At 40.3% G+C, this 23,121-nt stretch overlaps 2 protein-coding genes across 2 annotated transcripts in view; both read left to right on the top strand.

The window, feature by feature from the left end:
* The first annotated feature begins 1,369 nt into the window (after window positions 1-1,369).
* ticam1 (toll-like receptor adaptor molecule 1) lies at window positions 1,370-3,965 on the top strand. The gene is made up of 2 exons (XM_038719264.1): window positions 1,370-1,638; window positions 1,864-3,965. Exon 2 carries the CDS (start codon window positions 2,012-2,014, stop codon window positions 3,800-3,802), a length of 1,791 nt encoding a protein of 596 aa, XP_038575192.1. The 5' UTR covers window positions 1,370-1,638; window positions 1,864-2,011; the 3' UTR covers window positions 3,803-3,965.
* Window positions 3,966-5,246: 1,281 nt separating this feature from the next.
* The window catches only part of camsap2b (calmodulin regulated spectrin-associated protein family, member 2b), a 40,390-nt gene continuing 22,515 nt past the window's right edge, over window positions 5,247-23,121 (top strand). The window contains 4 exon segments of the mRNA XM_038719263.1: window positions 5,247-5,925; window positions 13,020-13,279; window positions 21,400-21,579; window positions 22,586-22,672. Coding sequence (XP_038575191.1) covers window positions 5,787-5,925; window positions 13,020-13,279; window positions 21,400-21,579; window positions 22,586-22,672 — 666 coding nt within the window. The 5' untranslated portion in view covers window positions 5,247-5,786.

Genomic DNA, 23,121 nt, shown 5'->3' on the forward strand with positions numbered 1-23,121 from the left:
CTTTTGTCTCTTTCTGACACTACAGACATCTTCAAAAACTGTTGGCATATACAAACACATGTTAACACATGCTAACTGAGCAACGCAGTTGTTGAGACTGACGGACTGAACATGGCGGATCACCTTAACTAAGACAAGTGGATACACTTCAGCAAAGTCAATAGAAAAACTGCTAAATGCAATCACAACAGATCCCTTGCTAAAATATTAATCTACTATTCTGTGACCCATCGGATTCTGTGACATGTAGCAATGCAACAACCATTTTGCCTTCAGGTAACTTTCAGTGCATTGTGCATGCAAAAACCACAAAAGTAAGATAAAGTAGAATTAATATTATTTCCTCTGTGTTGTTTTTGCTCAGCAATGAGCAAACAGATTTCCCTCGCAGCAAAAGAAAAAATGCGTCACGACAGGGTTAATGAATATCAAAGAGCAGTGACAAAATATGCGAGGAAAGCCCTACTCAGTAGAATCTCTGTGGTTGAGGTATGATACTGAGTGAAATAAAAACTAAACATGTTCTTTTAACTAAGAGATGTATTCACAACCCCCAAAAAACAAACTACCTAAAAAGATTCAACAAGGGATTCAAAAGGATATTTCTATATATATAGCTATGCATATATAAGCATATATATGCGTATATATGCGTATATAAGTTGGCTAAAATTAGCCAAAAGAAAATTTATGACTTCCCTCTTTTCTGAGATAATTTTCAGACAGTTCCTTAGTAGCTCGGTGTACTGTTAGCTGGTTAGGCAGTGAACTTGGAGGCATGTAATCTATATATCAAATTAATGGTGATACTGTATTCTGTAAGGGCACCACACTTCCTATAGAGTCACTGTAATCCCTCAGAAGTGGTCATACAGTAAACATATCACGCAGCACTCAGCACTAAGAACAGTGAGGCTCTCTGTCTGAATTGAGGGATTTGATGTTGGCTTTCACTCTGCCTGGTGTGACCCCACCCCTGGTAAATACAGGGTTGGAGGTTTCCTCTGTGGATAAAAATACACTTGCCTCTCAGCAGAGGGAGAAAAGCCAGAATTCTTCTCTCATCTGCGCCTATTGTGCGCGAAGAGCTTCCAAAGTCTCACTCAACATTCATCTCAAGTGCTTTATTTTTGGGGCAGATTTGCAATGTTATGTGAAATTTAAGCACACAAAAGTTGAGTGTCACAAAGTACGTTTTATTGAGGTAATCAGTAACTCTTGTCAATGTTTGCATTACAGTATTTTTAACACCTGGTGGAACTTATTTGGTAATGTGGAGAACTGTGTTTTAAATAGTCAAGAACTCTTCTTCCTGTTTTTCTCTTTTGTCCTTCAAGAGCTCCCTTACTTCACAACCTGTGACATCATCATCATCGTCATCACTATGCACAAAAGTGCAATAAGCTGGAAGAGGCCTCCAACTGACAAGTACCGTTGCTGATAAACTTGATACCAAAAGTTTCACAAGGCTCACACGTTTAGTGGTGTTCTGTCGGCGATCTTAAATGTGCACTAAGAACTTCCTGTTAAAAGGAAAGAGTTTTTTACTGGTGGAACCGAAGGAGAAAGTGACTTCCTTGTTTGAGCTGGAGGCTTACAAACTAAATGTAATGTTTTGGCACGTACAACTCCATACCAGTGAGTATTTGCTATCAAATTTTTTAATGTTTTAATGTCTGAAAATCTTTTTTTATCTGTCAGTTTGATCTTTGTAGAACAAAAATGCAAAGTTTAATCTATTCAATTTAATTTGTACTACACAACTTTATAACATGAGGTCAAACTACAAAAAGCTCATCATGTTGTGACCATATATATTGACTACATAACTTCTAAAGTTTATTGATTTTTGTCTCTTGACAGATATGACATTTTCTATGAAATTGTGCACCTCAACTCAGGTTTTTGAACAAATTAAGTTCAAATGAAGAAGAACATGTTGGAAAAGCGTGTGTGATCCTGTCGGCTTCTGTCATAGGCTGAAGGGGTTGAGTAGCAAGTGCAACTGAACATGAGTCACAGGGGACAAGAAAATCAGGGGACGGGACTGAGAGACGTTTTTGACATAATAGTTAAAGCGCCTCCCGAGCGACTGCTAAGCCTGACATTCCAGCTGGGCGAGTCTCCTGAAGATAATATCATACACGCCTTGTGTCTGATCGTTCTCCAGAGAGAGGCGCGGGCCCTGAACAAACTCCAGACGCTGAGGGACAACTACCTTGCTAAGTATCTGGCTGAAAAGTGGCAGACGAGTGGAGGTAAACTGGAAGATTTTAGCGTTCATTGTGGTCATTTCCAAGAGTTAACAGAAGAATCTTTGGCCGTGTTGGCTCGCATTTATAAAATTTTGACAGAACAGAGGCTGTGTGATCCGCACCTGAGAAATCTGGCGTATAAAAGAGCCCTTTCCAGTGACAACCAAAAAACAAGTCAATGTGAGGATCTGAAGTATGATCAACTCAGAGAGGAAGCTAAAGTGGTCTGTGGGCCTCAGTTTGCAGAGTGGATGTTCTCCTCCACGGATCTCAAGTCAGGGCATGATCCTCATAGTGGCCTGAATGAAGGAAACACAACTTTAAAAGTTTCTCTGTCCCAGGATCAGTCCGAGAGAGCTCACAGTCTGCCCAGCCCACTGCAGGCGAGCTCCTCAGTGCCCTCATACCCTTCTCATCTCGAGATAAGCATACCTCCAACAGCCTCATTTCAAGAGCACAAAATAATGACCCCAGAAACATTAGATAAATCCAAACTAATCGGCCCTGTCATACCTGTGAGTGAGTGTGCAGCAAAAAATACACCTGGGAAGTCTCAGACCTCTGAGGAGCCTCTTTTGTTAGGAGCAAAGAAACACTCAAAGATGGATGAAACATTAGCCGCTGAGAGCAGTAAGTTGGTTAGTCTTATCACTCAGAATGAGACTCTAGACCAAACCACCAAACCAACCGCTGAACCAAAATTTGCACTTCCCACTGCAACAAACATTGTTCAACCCAAGATGCGTGTTACAAATGAAATGCCTGAAAGTATAGGAGCAGAAGGGGAAGATGAGGCAATATTTTATGCCTTTGTTATCTTGCATGCGCCAGAGGATGCAGATATGGCCGAGAGCATGAGAGAAAAACTGGAAAAGGTCATTGATGGTGAAGGTGCAACATTCTCTGAGGACTTTGAGGTGCCTGGAAAGAGCACTCTGGTGTGTGTGGAGGATGCTATCAACAACTCAGCCTTTACTTTTCTGCTGCTTACCCGCAACTTCAACACTCGCATGCTGGAGGTGAAGACAGACTTTGCCCTTCACAACTCCATAAACAAGGCACACAAATACAACACCGTCATCCCTCTGTTGCCACGGGACAACCGCATGCCCAGCCTCCCTGGGCTTTTGCAGAGAATAGTTCCACTTGAGGAGAACGAGAACTTTGAGAGAAAAATCAAAAAGGTATTGTCTCCAGCAAAGATTAAAAGACAGAGGACAATCTGGACTGAGGAGCGGAAGTTGAAAATGCAGATGGAGAGACGAGAGAGACTAAAACGTTTAAACCAGCACCAAAAGCAGTTGATCACAGAGTGTAAAACAGCACAGTTGTTGGAGAAAGAGAGCCATAACCTTTTAATGGAACAAGCACATGTTTTCGGTGACAGTGTGCCTCCACAACAGGAAGGAGGTGCTTGGTTGCAACAACAACATCCAAATATTCACATTAATAATGCTAATTACATTGTGATTGGCAATAATTCTCAGATGGCTGTGGATAGGGGTGGAGGTCCAGATGATTCAATTTACAGAGAGGAGGGGCAATAAACTAAAATGACAGTTTAGAAAAAACCCAAAAATGATCATGTTCTCTGAACACTAAATTATCACAGCTGAAAGAGTCACTGTGGGAGGGTATTTACTGCAGCTTGTTCTACTGTATTTACAACTGTTGGTGAGAGAAATTTCAATAAAACTGTCAAAAGAGCAATTGAGTGGCATCTTAATGATTTTAGGGGAGGCTGTTAAGAGAGTCTATCAGCAGCATTTTGAAATGAATATATAGTTAAGGACTGCCATCTACTGACCGATATGTGATGTATACTTTCTGTTCTCATCAGCTGCATGAACCCACTTTAAGCACTAGGGAGCAGTCCTGTCACATGCTCCTAATTGCTCCTCATTGCCCTTCACATGATTTATGTAGTGCAGTGTCAGACAGAAGCACTGCTCTTCTATTTTCCATATTGTTCAAGTGCATGTTTAAATCGTTTGGTACAACAGTAACTTTTTCAGTAAACAGATCAAGTTCTAGCAGTTGAAACAATCTCCAAAATGTTTTATTTCTGACTCTTGAACTAATGCTCAAGGTGTTAACAAAACAAATCTTAAGAGTCTGTGTATGCCACTGATGACATATTTTAGACCATTCTCTGAGTGGTTGCACCTCTTATCCTTTCCAAGACTCTAAATATTATTAAAAAAAATATCATTGTAACCAAGCAAAAACAAGATTGTTTTTCTATGAAACACTGACAGTTTGGAGACACAAGTGTTCTTAGAAAACAGATTTTTAAAAATCTGATATTGATATTCAGTAACTGGGCCACAGCCCAGAAGTTTAGTGGTGTAAGAGTCTAAAGTCTTACAAAATGCAAATACTTGGTGTACCTTGATATGCAAGTGAGCTATTTGTAACAAAGATTTTTCCCTCGATAATCAATAAAGTATTTCTGATTATGAAATTAAAATCAGCTTTCTTTCTATTTCTTAGCATCTTTAACTTTTTTTTTAATTGACTCAATGTACAATAATAAGTAGGCTAATATAATATTCAATCACATCCACTTTTCACATTAGAAATGATCAAATAAATCATATCTTAAGTAATGAAGGGGGTTACACTAAAAGGAAGTAACAATGCAAAATACTAAATATTCGTTTAAATCATTCCACATTTCTAGTGAAAATAAAACAAATTAAGTAGATATGATATATAGGCTGATATAATATTAGGTGTATTTATGACTCTTGTTTCTTACAAAATGAGCAGCTTTTAGACAGTGTCTGCAAATCCACCAGTCAAACTGTCACAGAGATATATTTTTTTGAAGAATTAAAAAAAAATGTTTTTCTTAATCAGTTTCTCCATGGAAACAACATCTGGGATTTAGTCAGAAACCCTGTCTAACTCCACCTTTGGTTTGTGTTACACTCGAGGTGACTCGTGTCGGGATTGAATAGACTGGGTGGGTGGATCGCGCGTGCGCACTGATTCTATCCTCCGATCAGTGCGGCAGGAAAAGCGCAGAGGAGAAGACGCCGCGGAGAGATAGAGGGAGAGAGGAAAACAGTTAGAAAAGAAAGGCGAGAACAACATGGACACAGACAGCGTCTTTGGTTAATGTGGGAAACTGTCCTCCGCTGCTGGACTGTAGCTTTTCCTCCTCTGGCGCACAGCTGCTCCGTTATGTCGGACATCCTGAGGTGAATAATGTCAGGGAATGGAGGAAATCTTCAGAAATCCTGCTGAACTGCGTTGCGCTGTCAGGGTTTAAGGATATCACTAAAACATAAGGACATAAAGACGGATGCTCAAGTAACAGAGGAGCGCCTTTTTGGTGTCCAACTCGTCGTGCTCTCCAACAATCAAGGCCACGCTCAAAGTTTTTTTTTTTTTTTTTTTTCTGGAGAAGGGGAAATTTTTGCTGCATTGAATTCCTCTGGACGGGATGTCATCCGCAGTCAGAAGGAATTCCTCGGGCTGACAGATCCTCCTGCTGCAGTGTAGCGGGATCCGGAGAGAGAAAACATGGGAGATGCGGCAGATGACAGGGGGATGAGACAGACCTTCATCGTCCCTGCCATCAAAAGCTTTGATCACTACGACTTCACCAGGGCCAAGATATCATGCAGCCTGACGTGGCTTGTGGCCAAGGCTTTCGGCTCGGGTAGGTGGCGCCTCCTAATCGTTCTCATCTCTGGATTAGATTATTGGATTTGATGATAAGATTATCATAATGTAATAATGTGGACTGAAGTTGAGTTGAATACATAATGATCACCAAACATAGATAGGCTAGGTCTCCTGTATCCATATAGTTGGCTAAATAATATCACTGATGATAACCATATGATAAGCTTATTGCATTTCTGTTTACATTACAGTGTTTACCTGCAGTTCATAGGTCAAATCCTCTACATCACTGCCCTTGTCATCACACGTGTCATCGATTTAACCTGTTGCATACCTATGCTAATTATTCCCCACTGCAGAAGTCAGGCCAAACCTATTATGTAACACTCTGACTACAGATGTCTGTGAAGATTCTCAGTCATCCAGGTCAGAGTTATCCAAAGAAGGTTAAAATCAAGGTCAACTGGACTTGGCTTAAGATACTTGACTGCACATCTACTGTCAGCCTTTACTGTTTGATGGCTGATCAACAGACGCAGGGACTTAAGGTCAATGTTTAGGACTGCCAACAAGCCAGAAAACTCAATGCAATTTGAGGCAAGCGAGTTTGAAAACACAATTCACACATGTATTAACACGCATGAAAACAATAAATATTTTAAGGTAAGAAAATAGTTGAAATGCATGACTAAAGGTTAATGGCAGTGGTGAATCTGTAGCTGGCCAACAGTGTGCAACACCACAAAGACACATCATGTCAACAAGTGCAAAAAGGGGAAATTAATTTGTCATTCTGTACACACAAGAGATGCACACAGTTTACTCTTGTCTTGTGCTGTGGATGTTCATAAGTCTAATGGCTGCCTTCTGTTTTTTTTTTACTTGCAGGCGATCCAAATGTTCTAAAATATTTAATCAAAATGTTGATTAATGCTCATCACACTTTCCTGAAGCCCGAGGTGGTGCCTTAAAGTGTCTTGTTTTGACCAAACAACAGTCCAACTCCAGAGATATTCAGTTTACTATCACACAAGACAAAACAGAAGCACGTCCTCTTTGATGCATCTGCTTGAAAAATGACTTAAAAGCTCAATTTTTTGTTCTATAAAATGTCAGAATATAGTGATTAATGCCCATCACACTTTCCTAAAGATCAAGGTGATTTCTTAAAATGTCTTGTTTTGTCCAACCGACTGTCTAAAACCGAAAGATATTCAGTTTACTTAATAGTAAGACAATAAAAACAGCAAATCTTCATAATTAAAAAGCTGGTGTTAGAGAAGCTTCTTCCGTATTTGGCTTGAAAAATGACTTCAACAGATGAATTTAATTCAATAAGGGTTTATGATATAACTGACTAATTATTTCAACTATACTAAAGTCGTTCCTTTCTAAGCACAATATAACAACTGCAGCCAGCCAACTGTTGTGTTTTGCTTTTCTTGACTGTTACAGTGGTGGTGTTTTCATATGGACATGTGCGTCAGTAATTATTCTTTATACGTGACTACATGTGTCTGTGCTCTGGCCCGTCTCCTGTCCTGAGTGTGGTCTGAAAGCAGCTCTGGCGGCCTGCCCTCATAAACAGTAATGCCAGCCTGCTCTCAGGCCCGAGGTTTACCCCAGCTCCTAATGGATGCTTTAACTGCTGCTCCTCCATGTACAGTACTCAGAGCCGCCACACGGACAGACAAACCTAGAAAGAGAGAGATCAAAAGACCGACCTCTGAATCATACCCATTGATCCAACAATGAGTGCCGAATAGAGCTGCATATGACCCTTTTTTAAACTCTTGGATAGCATGAAATGGTGGGGGAGACATACAAAGTTAAGGACAGCAGCATGTGAGAAAGCCATTCTTAGTTCAACAAGACCTGTGGCTGTTAGCATACCGCTGCCGCCGTGTTTTTTCCCCATCCCTTTAGTGACACAGTTTCAGCTCCCGGCACTGCCGAGAACTGTGGCCCAATTCGTTACCAACCAGTCCTCAGAGCCTCGTTTGGCCTAGTTTGGATGCATGAGCGATGGTATGAATCTGGTGATGCTCAGATGCAACAACCTGTTCACCTGCTGAAAACTTGTAGTTAAGCTTCAGAGAGACAGATGTATGTGCTAAAAATACTCCACATATACACAAAGTGCAGTAGCAAGCACAGAAGTAATCAGTATAGTTCATATAGCACTTTTCAAACATAAGTTCCTAAGTTACGAAGTGATATACAATAAGAAGAAAGAGGAGGGAAAAAGAGGACAGTTTATAAAAGGAGGAAACTATAAAATCAAAAGAACGCCAAAGAAACCAAATGGGCTTTAAGATGCTTTGTAAAGATGTGGACCGACATTTGTGCATGTGGAGTTTTGTGAGAGGGTGTGTAATAAATGTCAGAGCACAGCTTTACTGCCTCCACACTTTTGCCCTGATGTGTCTCCATTTTGGCATCATAGGAACAGTGCTTAAGTGCTAGCATGATGGGTTCAGTATTGTTAAAGAGCCCCACATGCTTTAAGACCAAAAAAAATCTGCTTTGATTAATTATTGCAGCCTGATTTTTCACAAAAAGTTAAATTACCTAATTGAAATTAATTAAAATTACATCTACTCCATCTTATTGAAAAATCCACAATATATTAATACAAAAGCAAACAATAAGCAAACCACATTTTTGATTGGAGGAAGATTTTAACAATCAGTGCAGGGATAGCATTGTCAATTTACATTTAAATTTAAATTGTGAGGTCAGATCTTTGACACATGGTGAAGTTTTGTAAATCACAGCCAGCGATTACCTTGTCAGACAGTTTTGAATATTGATTTCATTTGATGGTAGGTTTACACCAAAGGGTTATTATAGAGCTGCTCCGATAAGGATTTCTTTGGCCGATCACCAATTGCTGGCTCTATTTGGAGCATTGTATTTATCATGTAGCATTATACAGTAAACTGTATTTAATTGGTCCTAAAAACAATGTATTATGGTCATGTAAGTGTTAAAGTTACCAGATGATAAAGTATCATGAAATGACAACTGTTTATTTTATTGCCAGGAAACATGGGCAACAAATTCCGCTCAATCTGTCTTAGAGACTTAAACCAAAGCAGCCACGAACAAAGTGGAACTGTTACTGAAAGTAACAAGGGAGTACAGAGAGACGGCGGCGGCAGAAGCAGACTGGGAGTTGTCGCAAAGTAAATACAGCAACATGCACAGTAGGCTAACTGTTAAGTGTTATTTACACAGTAGCCTACATATATTTTTAATAAAAATATCAAAACTAAAATTGTAAGTAGCGTGTTTTTCCTTTGCATGATTGATAAGACCGACTCACAAAGCCAAATGTGAGTGTGTGTCATCGTATTATAAAGTCCTCTGTTTGCCCACTGGGGCAGCTGGACGGGAGGGGGAAACGTAGCAAAAGGTGTCTGTTTTGTAATGAAAACTGAAAAAGAGAGGCATCAGTAAACTTACACTGAAGGATCAGTCTCTCTCTGCCTGATGTGTCTATTAAACTCCGGTTGCGGGTAGCGTGTGGTTGAGCACAGCCGCGACAGTTTCACATGATCGCTCCTGCTTGTTGCTCCACTTGTCTGATTGCTGCTCAACTCTAATTGTAAATGATTAAGTGGGCGCATCAATCCCTTCCTGTCTGAAAAGGACTTTGGTGCAAAGCTAGCTTTGAAAACCGCTCAGACCGCGTAGTGAAACGTTTTAGCTGTTTTGTCTGGTGAGCATTGCATCATCTGATCGGCTTTTCTTATCGGCCTTTTTAACGACCACTGATCAAACTAGTTAAAGCCATTATGGTCCGATTACGATCGGTGACCGATCAGTCGGAGCACCCTTATCCCATTATCAACTGCAGCACAGACACCACATTGATTCTGGATTGACTTGGCTGCATCACTCAGGTAACAGCAGGGATGTAAGCAGCATCACCACAGGTCACCAACACTAACCTTTCATTCAGCTCATTCAGAACTGCGGAAATGCAATTCCTCAGCTCCATCAGCATCACTTGAAGAACAAATGACCACAGAGAGCCAAGAGTAGGCCTATTATATCCATCCATGGTGGAATAAATTCTGCTTTTTTATCTAAAGCAATGAGGGAACTTCAGTGAAATCAGAATTCAGAATCAGTGAAATCAGATGGAGTACATTAGTGAAGGGACTTGATCAGCTAACAGCTGTGCAGGGATTTTCATGTCTTTCTGCTCTGTGTTACGGTCCTTTGAAATGAGAAGCTAGCTTATGTGTAAGGAAATAAATACATAATGGTTATCCAGTATATGATTACGTTTGCCACCAACAATCAAGTAGACAAATGCTATGAGAGATCATTTGTAACCTATCTTGGCATCCTGTTCTCATATGGTAGAAAGGGTTGGCTGTTAATCATGAGGTTACTGATTTTATCCGTAGCTTCTCCTGTCAGTATATGTGTCACTGAGCAAGACACTGAAAACTAAAATTGCTCCTAATGTGGTCCTCATGAGCTGAATGGTCGTAAGTCGTTTTGGACAGCAGCATCTTCCAAATTAGTTTAATGTTGAAAAAGCGAACATACTCAATAATTTTATATGTACAATGGACATGAGTACGTGATAGATTTTGCTTGTACGACAAGTAGTCCAGCCGCAGAGAATTATCACTAGATTCTTATAAAAGCTGCATACAGTAGAACAGCTTCCAGACTGTTATGTTTTGTTATTCTTGGTGGTGTTTTCCTTTGGATATGTGTGTGTGTGCGTGTGTGTGTGTGTGTGTGTGTGTGTGTGTGTGTGAGTAAATATTCTTTCTACGTGACTACATGTGTCCGAGCTCTAGCCTGTGTCCTGTCCTCATTGTGGTCTAGAAGCAGCTTTGGCGGCCTGCCCTCATAAAGAGTCATTCCTGCCTGCTCTCACTTCCCCTCAGAGTTTTAGCCTCTTTCAGCTCATTGTTTTGGTTTTACAGTATGTAACTTTACTGTTTTGGTTCACTGTCATCATCGCTCTCATAGAGTTGTATTTCGTCACAGCAGGCAGCTGTTTTCAGAAGAGAAAAGTTGTAAAAACCCGACTTCACGCTAACTACCCAGCACCAAAATACAGACAGACACAGTTAGCAGCAAGCTGGTGAACATAATGCAGCATTTAGCAGCTAAAGCACCAGATATTTCCCGCAGGAGTTGGTAGAGACCAAAAACAGAAAGAGAGAGAATATATCACTTACATTCATCAGGTGGCCAAAAATAGGGCTCTAAATGAATAATGATGTTGCTCCATGTCTGCTTGATATGTAAATTGGCAACTGTTTGCTAACAAGTTCACCATACTAGCTAAAAAGGTGATAATATGTCAGTGTTCTATTCACAGCTTGTTTCTCAAGTAACAAAAATGTAAATGCAGGGTGAAAGTCATTTTTTATTATCTAGTCTATCGTGTGACAATAATCTGTATAATTTGGGATAGCGCTATTTCAAAGGGAGAGTGAGCCAGCACCACGTACTAACAACATATAAGCCAAAGCTAACTACTAACCTAATCTCTGTAAAAAGTCTAGACCTCATTACCATAGTTCACCAAGTTTTTTTTAACATAGAGCAGTTAGGCAGCAGAGATAAACACTGCTGACTGTGATGTTGTGTATGCTGAGCTGTGATCCCGCGGGTCTTTAGGGAGCAGGCTTCTCCGTGCCTGGACTTCCTGTGGCAGCTACTTCCTGTCTGTTTCCTCTTTGATGGCCAAACACAAAGGAGAGGGTTTTTACTTGACAAGGCAGATTTCCATGAACTCTGGAAAAACTAGCCTGCTGTTCATTATTAAAATATATGTTATAAAAAATGAGTTTGTTAACCTCGAAGCTTAAAGGTGAACACTTTCAAGAACTTTCAAGTGTAAAGGCAAGCCATTATCTGAAATGAAAGCTTTATCTTTATGAACAGCTTCTAAGTGAATGCTCTTCAGAGAGTGTACTTTAACTGACCATTTTTAACGAAAGTACCTTAATCACTTTGCACAAATATGGATAAAAGTTGTATTTAATAGTTGTGACTAGACACAGGAGGGCTTGTTATAAAGTAGATGCTAAGGTGGTTTAACATCTGCCTGTTGCTTTAAATATATCTTTTCATCACCCAGCGCGGGGTTATGGGGTGGCTGCTCTAACCACAGACACATTCAAAACTGCTGAGGTTTGATCACACGTTATTTTTCTGAGCTTTCATTATATAATTTTAGTTTTGTTGAGCTTTTTTTGCTTTACATTGTTGTTATTTTGGAGGGTTAAGTAACAGAAAGCTGTAGCTTTAAGATAGATTCCTTTAGTGTCCTTTGTTTCCTTCAGTGTGATTCAGGCAGGCAGAGAGGAAATGACCCCACACACCAGGAACACACACTCACACAGAAGCATGCCATGTTATAAAACACTCACAAACACACACACACACACATTCCCATACAAAGTTTTTTTGCATGACTAAAGCGATACACATGGGACAGAGGTGCATAGGATGTATAGGATAACTTTGAGTCACAACATGTGGTTAACAACAACATAGTCTGGTGAAGAAAGAAGGAGAGACGAAAGTGTGTGTGTGTGTGTGTGTGTGTGTCCAGCTATTTTCAGATTTACTGGATGAGGTAACAGGATTAGAATGTACTCCATGCTATGTAACTTCCACTTCTACCTACACACATATAGGATGCAGCATGCCTGACACACACGCACACTCACACTGCGGCTTGTACTCACAAGTTGCCCTGTGTAGATCTTCAGTAAGATAAGCACCTGCAGATATACACATGGCATTGGTGTGCCTTTTGCTACTAACTGAGTTTATGGCTTAGATGAACTTGCTTTCCTCTATGTTTTCGTGTATGTGCAGGTTTTGTGGTGTTCTTTTCTGGGTGTATGTGATCGTACATGTGCAACAAGCTTTGATCTGGATGTGGCCAGGAGGGCGAGGCTCTGAGCTACAACGTAGTGAAGCCATAGCAACAAAGGCAGTAAAATATAGAAAGAATAATAGCATAGCTATTTTTATTGCCTGCCTGCAGTAACTATTTGCTTCTCTGTCGATGGTGGCGTCTCAGCATGTTGCTCAAATTCAGCTCCAAACCCATATCCTGTCTTTCTCTCCCCTCAGATGCAGTACCAGAGGAGCTGGCTGAGCCTTTATACAGGGACCAGTACAACCAGGAGCACCTGAAGCCTCCGGTGGCCTGCTTGCTCCAGTCTGCAGAGCTCTACTGTCGGGCGGGGAGCCTGATCCTCCGCAGTGATGCTGTCAAACCTTTACTGGGACACAACGCTGTCATCCAGGCCCTGGCCCAGAAAGGCCTGTATGTCACTGACCAGGACCGACTGGTCACTGAGAGAGATCTGACCAACACGCCTATACACATGGTGAATAGAAACATCCAAATTTTTAGCTGGTTTTGCATTTTACAGTTCAGACCGATTTATCTTTTTTCATGTGTATGGACAAACCTAAACGTTTGCATTTATTCATATGCACTTTTCCTGTATACATTTTTTATTACTGCACATAAATGCATAGGTTAATAACCTCAGAGATATGGTGAAATGGGATGACTTTATTTAGATCTCAGTCTGTTATCCTCAACAGTTCTGATAAATGTATATTCACTCACTGTGATGGCATTTTTTATGCATTTATCTGTAAAAAAAAGAAAATCAAAATGAAAAAAATGAAGTATCTATAAAATGTCAAAAACTAGCAAAATTGCCCATTAAAATTTCCTAGAGCCCAATATTCCATCTTTTATCCGCTTGATTTGACTTATTGATGCTCAGGTTTTGAACAGTCCGAATCCCTAACATATAACATTTACTGGAACCAGCAAATGTTTGTTACATGACTTAAATTGATTTATTTTCTGTCAGCAGACTAATTGATGAATCAACTAATCTCTTCAGGCCTGTAACAGTGGATTTTACTGTGTGCTTTGCTGTGTCTTCCCTTCATGGGCAGTAAGTAGGGCTGGGCGATATGGCCAAAAATTTTATCACGATATAAACATTTCATATCATTCGATATCGATAATTATCACGATATATGTCAAATCATTATTTCTTTGAGTTTAAAGGCTGATTTTTGCTCCTGAGTGTAAATAGAAGAAACCAGATGGTTAATTGTATGGTTAGTCAGAATCTGACAAACACTTGATGCCACACAGTGGATCACTTAACAAATCTGAGGTAGAACAATTAAAACTATTATGATAAAAATCTTTCTCAACAAATATGACTAGTAAATCTTTTTCTCAACAAAATAATTATTTTAAATGAAGTGCTAATTTGTTTGTGATTCAAATTAATCAAACCAAATATTTATAGATGCTATATTGGACATTTATTATATTGTTATTGAGGAAAATTATAATGCGATAATTATCATTATTGTTTTATTGCCCAGCCCTAGCAGTAAGTGAGTTACATGATAGTGTGTTTGTGTGTGCCGCTCTATATGTCCTGCTGTTAGACCGTCCTGCAGATCTGTCCAGTTGAGGGAAAACAACCGCTAATGACGGGTTTCCTATAGCAACCTATTACTCACTGTTCAGCCTCTGTGTCATTAGACAGCACCGGGCAAACATGCCTTAGCTCACACCACCAAGAGATGTTCTAGTATTTTGTCAATACTGGATGGATGAATGTAATAAGGCTGCAACGTACAATTAGATGTTTATTTATAGCATAGGCATTTAATCTATAGAATATCACAAAATAGACAAAAATGCCAAGGAGTAATGTCTTTTTAATGCTCCAAAACCCAAAGATATTCCGTTTACATTTATATGAAACAGAGACAAGCAGCAGATTCTCACACCTGAGAAGCTGGAAAAAGCTAATTTGGGGCATTGTTGCCTGAGAAACAACTTAACTTAAGCAGTTATCACAATTGTCTGTAATTCCTTGTTGATTGACTAATCAATCAATAAGCTCATTGTTTCAGCTGTCGAACATAGTACTATCACCTTGGCTGTGAGTGGAGTGGAATAGATTCTAAACCACAAAAAGCGTTAATTTATGGTGTTTAAGTTATGAAAGGAGGGAGAGTCTGTGGCAGCTCGATCCAGACTAGCACACGCATGGTTGGAGACCAGGCACTTCTGCTGACGCCAAAAGGTGTCTGCATTGCAGTGCACCCCCCCCCCCCCCCCGTCTCTATCCTGTCCTCACTCTCTCTGTCTTCTGCTTCTTTCCCCGACTCTCTTGTCTATCTCACAGTTTGCCACCTTCTGTCTCCATCTCTCTCTTCCTGTCATGGTCCTGTTTAGCCTGTGCTAACCTCTGCCTCTGTCTCACCCAAACTGTCATTTCTGTGGATTAAATGAGACTGGGACATTGTTATCTCCTGAAAATTTTAATTGAGGCTTAAGGGTATTTCATCAAGCCCTCTAGTGCCCACACATTCTTTCCTTCATGCATGTTGTAGCCAGTATTTTACTCTGCTTGCGCTCTCCCTTTTTACAACTCATAAGTCAGTGAAGGATATTTTTATGTTTACGGTTGATTGTGCTGACTGCATAACTCATTGATTGAGGATGTCATGAAGGTGCAACACTTGTGCATTCACACCTATAAAAGTGCATGTGTAGTCTCTGTGTATGTCTTAACATCTCTCTCTCTCTTCGTCTGTGATTCTGTGTGTATGGTGAGAGATTTAGTGACAGCAATAAGTAGACAAATGGAGCCTGTAGTCCATCGACTCCCTATGACTATTGACCTTCATTTGTGTAGCACACAGCCAGTCAATTTGTTAATCTGTCCATCCTTATTGTTCCTCTGAGCCCTATGAATTTGTTACATTGGTTCTGCAAAGTAGAGGAGCTGTGTGTGTGTGTGTGTGTGTGTGTGTGTGTGTGTGTGTGTGTGTTGCGCGCGTGTGTGTGTCTGTGTGTGTGTGTGTGTGTGTGTGTGTGTGTGTGTGTACTCAGCAGGATAATTTCAGTCACGCTAAAGTAGAGGCTTTTCATTTTGGGTTATGGTATATCTGCAGAGAAAATGATGACCTCATGCTTTTCCAAATACAGAAGAATAACTCATGTCGGGGGGGGGAGGAGCGAGTCAGTCTGTCAGACGGCGAATTGATATAGAGGGAGAAAGAGTGGTTTGGTTTTGGGGGTGCTAGGGATGGAGTTTAGGTACTGCCATTTGGCTGTGATCCAGGGGGAAAGTAGAGTGAGAGAAGAGAGGAAGGGGTGAATGTGAAGTCTGCAAGAGGATGAATGGAAAGGGGAAGGAAAGAAGAGAGGAGAGGAAGGAAGGGTAAGGTATTGCCTTTTTGGCAGGCAGGACAAAGTGTGTGTGCCAGATAACGAGTGGAAAAGGTCCACTGTTAATATGGCCATCTGGAAGGGGGAGGGGGGGGTGTTGGGGGAGGAGAAGAGCGGAGTACATGGGGAGCAAGGGGGGTTGATGGGAAGAGAGGAGGAAGGAGGAAGACGTGATGTGCATTACTGCAGCACTGTGGAGGGTGGAGTCTCGCAGTGAGTCAAAGCACGTCTGATGCACAAATGAGAGCCCCCCCCCAAATTACCCCCTCTTCACACACACACACACACACACACACACACACCTCCAAAGAGGTGTCAGAACTCCTGCAGTCTGCACAAGTCCAGTGTGTCCTTTTTGTAGCTCTACTTTCCTTTTACTCAATGACTTCTTTTCCGTCTCGCGCATGCTTCGAACGCGCTGCCTTCTGAGCGTTAAAACGCTGAAATGAGAAAGTGATCTAGGAACTAGAGCCATAGTGGTAATTGAATTTTACTGCAGAGGGGCGTGTACCTCCATGTAAAAGCTTTCTGACAAATATTGCTGAAGGATTTGTGGGATTTTTTGGATGTGTGTGAGAAAGATAGCGAGAGTGTATATTATTATTTTTAGTGGTGGTTTGTTTGTCAGTACACACTAACGCCTCAGTAGGACCAGACAAGCAGGTGTAAAGTTGTACAATAAAAAAACATTTGTGTTGCTCAGATGTAGGAGCGTGTACCTGCATTGAATGGACACTTGTGATGTTTGTGGAGAAAGAGCTTACTTTGATTATCTGTTTGCTCAGCTGTATTTTGCTTTCCTATACATGCCTTTGTTCAACGGCACACACACGCATACACACTTGTGTAGCCACACTGTAGATCTTTACAGCTCTTTATGACCAGTGTCTGCCATTTCCACAGCCTTATAAGGCGTGTCTGTCACCTTGACTGGTTTAGACTTGTGTCTGTGCGTGCGCGCGCGCGCACACACACACACACACACACACACACACACACACACATACGCCAAAGGTCTTTGTGACTGGATAATAGACAGCACATGGCTTTTAAACCCATGCTGTAGTGTCAACAGTAGTGAATACGAGAACAGTCTGTAGATATGTAATCAGCGGCTCCATATACACAGTGACACAGAAAAACCTAGATGTAGTTCAGTCCTCTGACCTTTCAATCTGTCTATATTTAAATAGTAATAATATAATTATTGTAAAACTTCAGTTAATAGTCGTGCTTTTATTTGCTCCAATCACCGAACTCACCCTGCCTATATTTGGGACAGGCCTTTAATTCCTTCTGCACAAAACTCTTGTTCAGCAAAGATGGGAAATAGGCTACTATTAATTTAGACTATCGGATAACATATTAATTATGAATCATTCATTTGATCTAGGCCAACCTCAAGCACAGAGAGAAAGAGAGAGAGAGACTAACTGAAATAAAAACCAGACCAGGCTTCTAATTGAGACCTGTGTTTATTTGTCAAAACAGGTAGCCATACCAGGCCAGTTAAAGGGACAGGCATCTGACTGGGACTGGGCTTGTAATTTAAGTTTTACGGTAATAAAATTATAATAATAATAGTTAGGGCTGACCCCAAATAGTCGGAAGATTCGATGCTTTGATGTGCCTGATTTGACTGTGAATCTCACAATTGAAGCTTCGCAGCAAAACAAGGATCATGCCATTTATGCGATATGGGGGTGCAAAACGTTTGATTTTACATAGAACTACCAGTTTTCTCCCAATAAGTTAATATATTAAATATATTTTTCACTTAATGACTGGATGAAATGATTGGGGTCTGGAGAGGGGCTGAACATCATGTTTCACTTTTTAAAAAGCAACGCCCTCCTCAATGTTATTAAAGGAATAGTTTGACATTTTGGGAAATACACACAGAGTTAGATCAGAAGATCAATGCCACATGTCATGTCTGTTTTTTTAATTACGGAGCTAACTTACCTCAGCAAACAAAATGGAAACAGGGAGAAGCAGCTTGCCTGGCTCTATCCAAAATATGCCTACCAGCACCTTTACTGCTCACTAATTTCACATGTTGACTGTTAACGTGTTTGTTTAATCTCTGCACAACACAGAAATGTAACAACAATACACCGGTTAAGGACATGTGGTTTGACACACACTCACATACAGGGCGTTACCTGTTGTAACTATTAGACAGTAGTACTATAATACTAATACTTTACTTTACTAATACTCCGCTTTTCTTCAAAAAATGTACTCTCCCCTCAGAAAAAAGAAAAAATACATACAAATACTCCTCCTCCTTTTTTGACCACCTCTAATACCTTTCATACTGTTCCTTAGAAACTATATAAAAAATTTGTCAAGTGGTGGCCAAACTTTTACGTTCCACAAAATATGTTTTTTGAATGCAGCTATTTGATTGCAGATGTAAATTTATAAAAATCCTAATTAAAGTGATTTGCCATTACCATTTAAATTCAAGTGGCTTCTCCACCCAACACACACATACACCCCCACAGGCACACATAGATGCATGTGCACACACCTACACAAGTTTCTCCGCATCATTAAAGATTTAGGGTTTTATGCAAATGTGCTCAGAAAAGCTTCAATCACAGAAAAAGCTTAGTGGATGTCATGAAAATCATGTTTTCTGGACCTGCAGCTCCAGTGTAAGCTGCTTGGCCTGTCTCTCCCTTCCTCTCTCTGTCAGTCTGTCAGTCAGTCCAGCTGTCAGCCAGGCCGGCTACTGTACCTCTGGTGGAGAATGCATGAAATGTCAAATATCTGGCAATATCCTGAAGATGCAGGAATTCAAAATAGTGTCTGCAGACTGTTTCATGGATAATTCAATATCAGGATCCAGCAGTGTGGCAGCTCTGTGTTCAGAGCCAATTCAAACAATCCTGTATACCCATGTAATACAGTACAGCTGTAGCATTCAGCATATATACCGTAGGTCCACCAGCATATATCTTTATACAGTGTCTATAAACAACTGTTCAGCTTACAGTAAGAGTTTATAGTTAATCTCTCTATTTGGTTAAGGAATTTCTGTCAGGGCTGGAGCTGAAAATTATGAATTTAATTAATTAAATTAAAAATAAAAAAGTTAAATTAATTGCTTAATTGTTAATTCCCCCCCCTCCCCCAAATAAATTAACTCATTTGTGAATTTATTATTCCTTTGAGTTCAGTTTAGGAAAAAAAATTCTCTGGTTCCATCATCTCAAATTGTGATGACCTCTGTTACTATTTTATGACATTTTATAAAAAAAATTAATGTTTATTTGGAGAAAGAATTAATAGATTAATCAGTAATGAAAATAATGGTTAAAGGAGGAGCATTTGCACAGCAATATTACATTCCTGTCAAACAATTGTCTTTTGTTGCTGTTTTTTCCTTTTTAGTCAAATCTAATCAGATTAAATGATAAAAGACCAGTTAATGACACATGCTGACGTCAGTTGACACTTGAGTCCAGTTTATTTAAGCATCTCAGCACTTATTTCCATGAGGAGTGTATTTCTTCTGTACACGCTGCGTCTGTTTAGACTGGCAGAACAACATGTGGTGCTCTAGTAGCAGCAGACCAGAGTCATAGCATTGGATCAGTTGTCTGTTTCTTAGGGAAACACTTGGTCACACTGGCAGTTACGTGAGGGCCTTGTGGTTATGAATAGAGGCTTGTGCTTGACAGTACAGACTCTGGTGGGACAAGGTCTCACTGCTCATAGGTGTCTGTTGGTGTGACTCACCTGGATCATGGAACACCCGACCTTAGGTGTTTGTTCAGTTAGGTCGGACGCACAGACATACACACAGAGCTTAAATGTTTTTGAGTAGATCTATGGAGTGACAGGAAAGGGAAGGGGAGGTCTGTTGGTCTGAGTGGCCTGGAATGGGATTAGAAAGGCCAACAGAATGTCAAGCTTTGTGTAGGTGTTGATGGCTGGTAAAACCACTCACATAAAGTCAGGGACTCAAAATTAGGTCATGTGTGCTCTGTAAAAGTAGTATTGACATTTAAGAGTGTAAAGTGGTTTCAGATGTTGGACTAATGATAATGAGAAACCTCTTGTTCATTGGATCCCATTTAACTGACATCTCAGAAACGTCCTGCTGTCCACTCAACTTCCTCAGCTGACATCCCAAGACATGATAGATTTACAGTAATGTAGATCACATACTACACATTGAGCTAACAAATGTGCGTGGCACATGCAAGATCCTTGCTTACATAGCAAACAATTGCACAGAGGACTTGCACTGAAGTCAGCAAACATGAAACTGCGCAAAGTGAGTGTGATGGTGAGGAGCAGGCTGAAAAATAAAAAGCCACCATGGGGGAATGTGTGCTTTCATAAGCTAAATTCATGCATCGTCCCCAGTTTGAGTAGTGAATTTTATTTTATTTTTAAATGTATTTTTACAGCTGGATGTTGCATATTGCCCCCCCATCATTTCCTGTCATCGCTCTACTGTCAACTCTCTCATTTAAAAAGGCGTAAAATGTCCCCCAAAGATATCACTGTATGGCAAAATCTTTGCTATAGACACAGTTATATTGCCTCACAGTATATAGCGTCATATTTACCAACTCTAATCCTTAAGATGAAAATTCTCACCTTTTTTCCACTATTGCACCAGTAACTTGGAAATTACTTCATCATTATTAGTTGCTTAGTATTTTTCTTTCAGAACTCCTAGTTGAAATGTGTAATGCTGCAGCAGATGTCAGCATCACTTCATTGCATTTGCATCATCAAGCGGGTTCCTGACACAATTTCAAGGAATTTGGCAGGTTTGACAAAACTGCAAGAAAGTGGGGTGGATACATACGAGATTGCTGAAAAGCATTTTAGACAGAGGACATGTGACATTTATGAAATTAGTGTTGTGAAATCATAATATCTGTTTTGTAGGTGCTGTTCCAGACACCTTCTGGAGCTGTATCCAAAGGGTTAATACTTTGGATTACATCCTTTTTCTTTCAAGAGAACTAAACTTATCATTTCAGTTTTTTGTTGAATGAAAACTGAAAAATCTGTTTTAACCATTTTGGCAACTTCAAAAATACCCAGAAATTGTCGATCCACAGTCTTTGTGATGTGCAGGAGCACAGAGAAGCACTATGGAAATAAAGAGTTAGGCCTTTAATTGTCAGTTTGATGCTTTTGGAAAGAGAGAGTAAAAGGCAATCCTTGCAACGCTGCTGTGTGTCTTTACAGAGTTCCCATCTGGCGCTCATAGACACCCTGATGATGGCGTATACCGTGGAGATGGTGAGTGTGGAGAGGGTGATGTCCTGCATCAACAGGTACTCCTCTGCTGAACCCTCGCACAGTGATGGACACATCCAGGAGCTGCCTTATGACACTGAGGATGCAATCACCACTTGGATCAACAAGGTACACATACACACACTCGTGTGCACACAAAACCACAAGGACGTGCTTTCTCATTTCAGAAGATAGCAACTGTACACATCTGTGAGCCTTTTGTGACAGCGGACACAGTACTTTGTTTTTCTCCAGATATAGAAGGCACGAGAGGTGTGAAAAGTGTGTCAGCGCTCAATTCCTCTGTTCCTGGTTCAAAATCTAATATATTTACAAAAGAGCTATATGAAGAACTGGCACCAACTTAGCGAGATTACTAAACGATAACTGACTCTCCCTAACCCCTTCTGGTCTGCTAAAGCAGGATTGGGAGGGTAAAGTCAGACCAAGAGCCTCTGCTGTAAGCTTTAAGAGGGAAGTGTTTAAGTCTCTGTGATTGCATCTTTAGTTTAGTTCATCACCTTACAGATTATTTAGTCATTTGAAGTAATTTTTACAGACGTTGCAGGACATTTTAAGGGAAGACAGTTCTCTCAAAAGACACTTTGCTTAGTTTCAAATAATGAAACAAGACCCAGCATGGCATGAATGAGTCAATTAAACATACAATGTTCACTGACGTTTCTTGCTGAAGAAGCTCATGCGCTTGCCGCTCTCGTTCCAAAAGCAGGAAGATACATGTGCAGGATTCAATTACAGACACACATAAAGAAAGCACATGTGCATTTCTGACCATGTGTATCCTCAGGACAAAATGTTTTTCAGAACCTTTGAAGACGGAAAAGCAGTGACTGTAAAAAACGTTTTGAAGGAAAAATACTATCATTAGACTACATTGAGTTTGAGTACTGTAGGTTATATTGATAGCATCAGTGGCTAATGAGCAGAGGTGGTGTTGAAACGTTTTTCTTTGATGTGTAGAGCCTCTTGTTCTAATGTTCATGTTTCTCCTCTTTCCATTGCAGACTCACTATTCAGTCTGTCAATGTGCACAAAATTCTCTTCTGAAATTTTACCTTCATCTCTGCCTGTGTGTGTTCTCTCTCTCTCTCTCTCTCTCACTCTCTCTCTCCAGGTGAATGAACACCTGAGGGATATCCTTGTCGAAGAGCAAAAGCTAAGAGAGGCTTCCTTCCAGGAGTCAAACACAACAGCACACAAAGTGAGAACAGACACACGCACTAACGAAAACAAAACTCTCGTTTGTCAGTTGTCCAAATAACAGGGCGTCTGAAGGAATATTTCTTCATTTTGTCAGTTTAAAGGAGCCAGTATGGAGACTGTTCAGCTTAGCTTAGCATAAAGAATGGAAACAAGGGGAAATAAAGTTAGAAAATCTTCCTATCTTCACCTCTAAAGGTCACTAATTCATTACAAGTTACTGCACTCAGCAGATTGTTACAGTGCGTAATCCCTTTTGAAACCACAAATTGTGGATTAGCTTAGCTTTGCATAAACACTGGGAGCAGGGGGAAACAGAATGCCTGGCTCTGTCCAAAAATTTGAAAATACACCTACCAGCATGTCTGAAGTTCACTTAGTAAGAGGTTGTATCTCTCATGGTTTAATCCGTACACTATGCAGTACAAGATTCATGTTAAAATTAATATT

This window comes from Micropterus salmoides, unplaced genomic scaffold, assembly GCF_014851395.1.
Source record: "Micropterus salmoides isolate LMB-PRFRI ecotype aquatic unplaced genomic scaffold, ASM1485139v1 Ms_hic_scaffold_14, whole genome shotgun sequence".
NCBI classification, from domain to species: domain Eukaryota; kingdom Metazoa; phylum Chordata; class Actinopteri; order Centrarchiformes; family Centrarchidae; genus Micropterus; species Micropterus salmoides.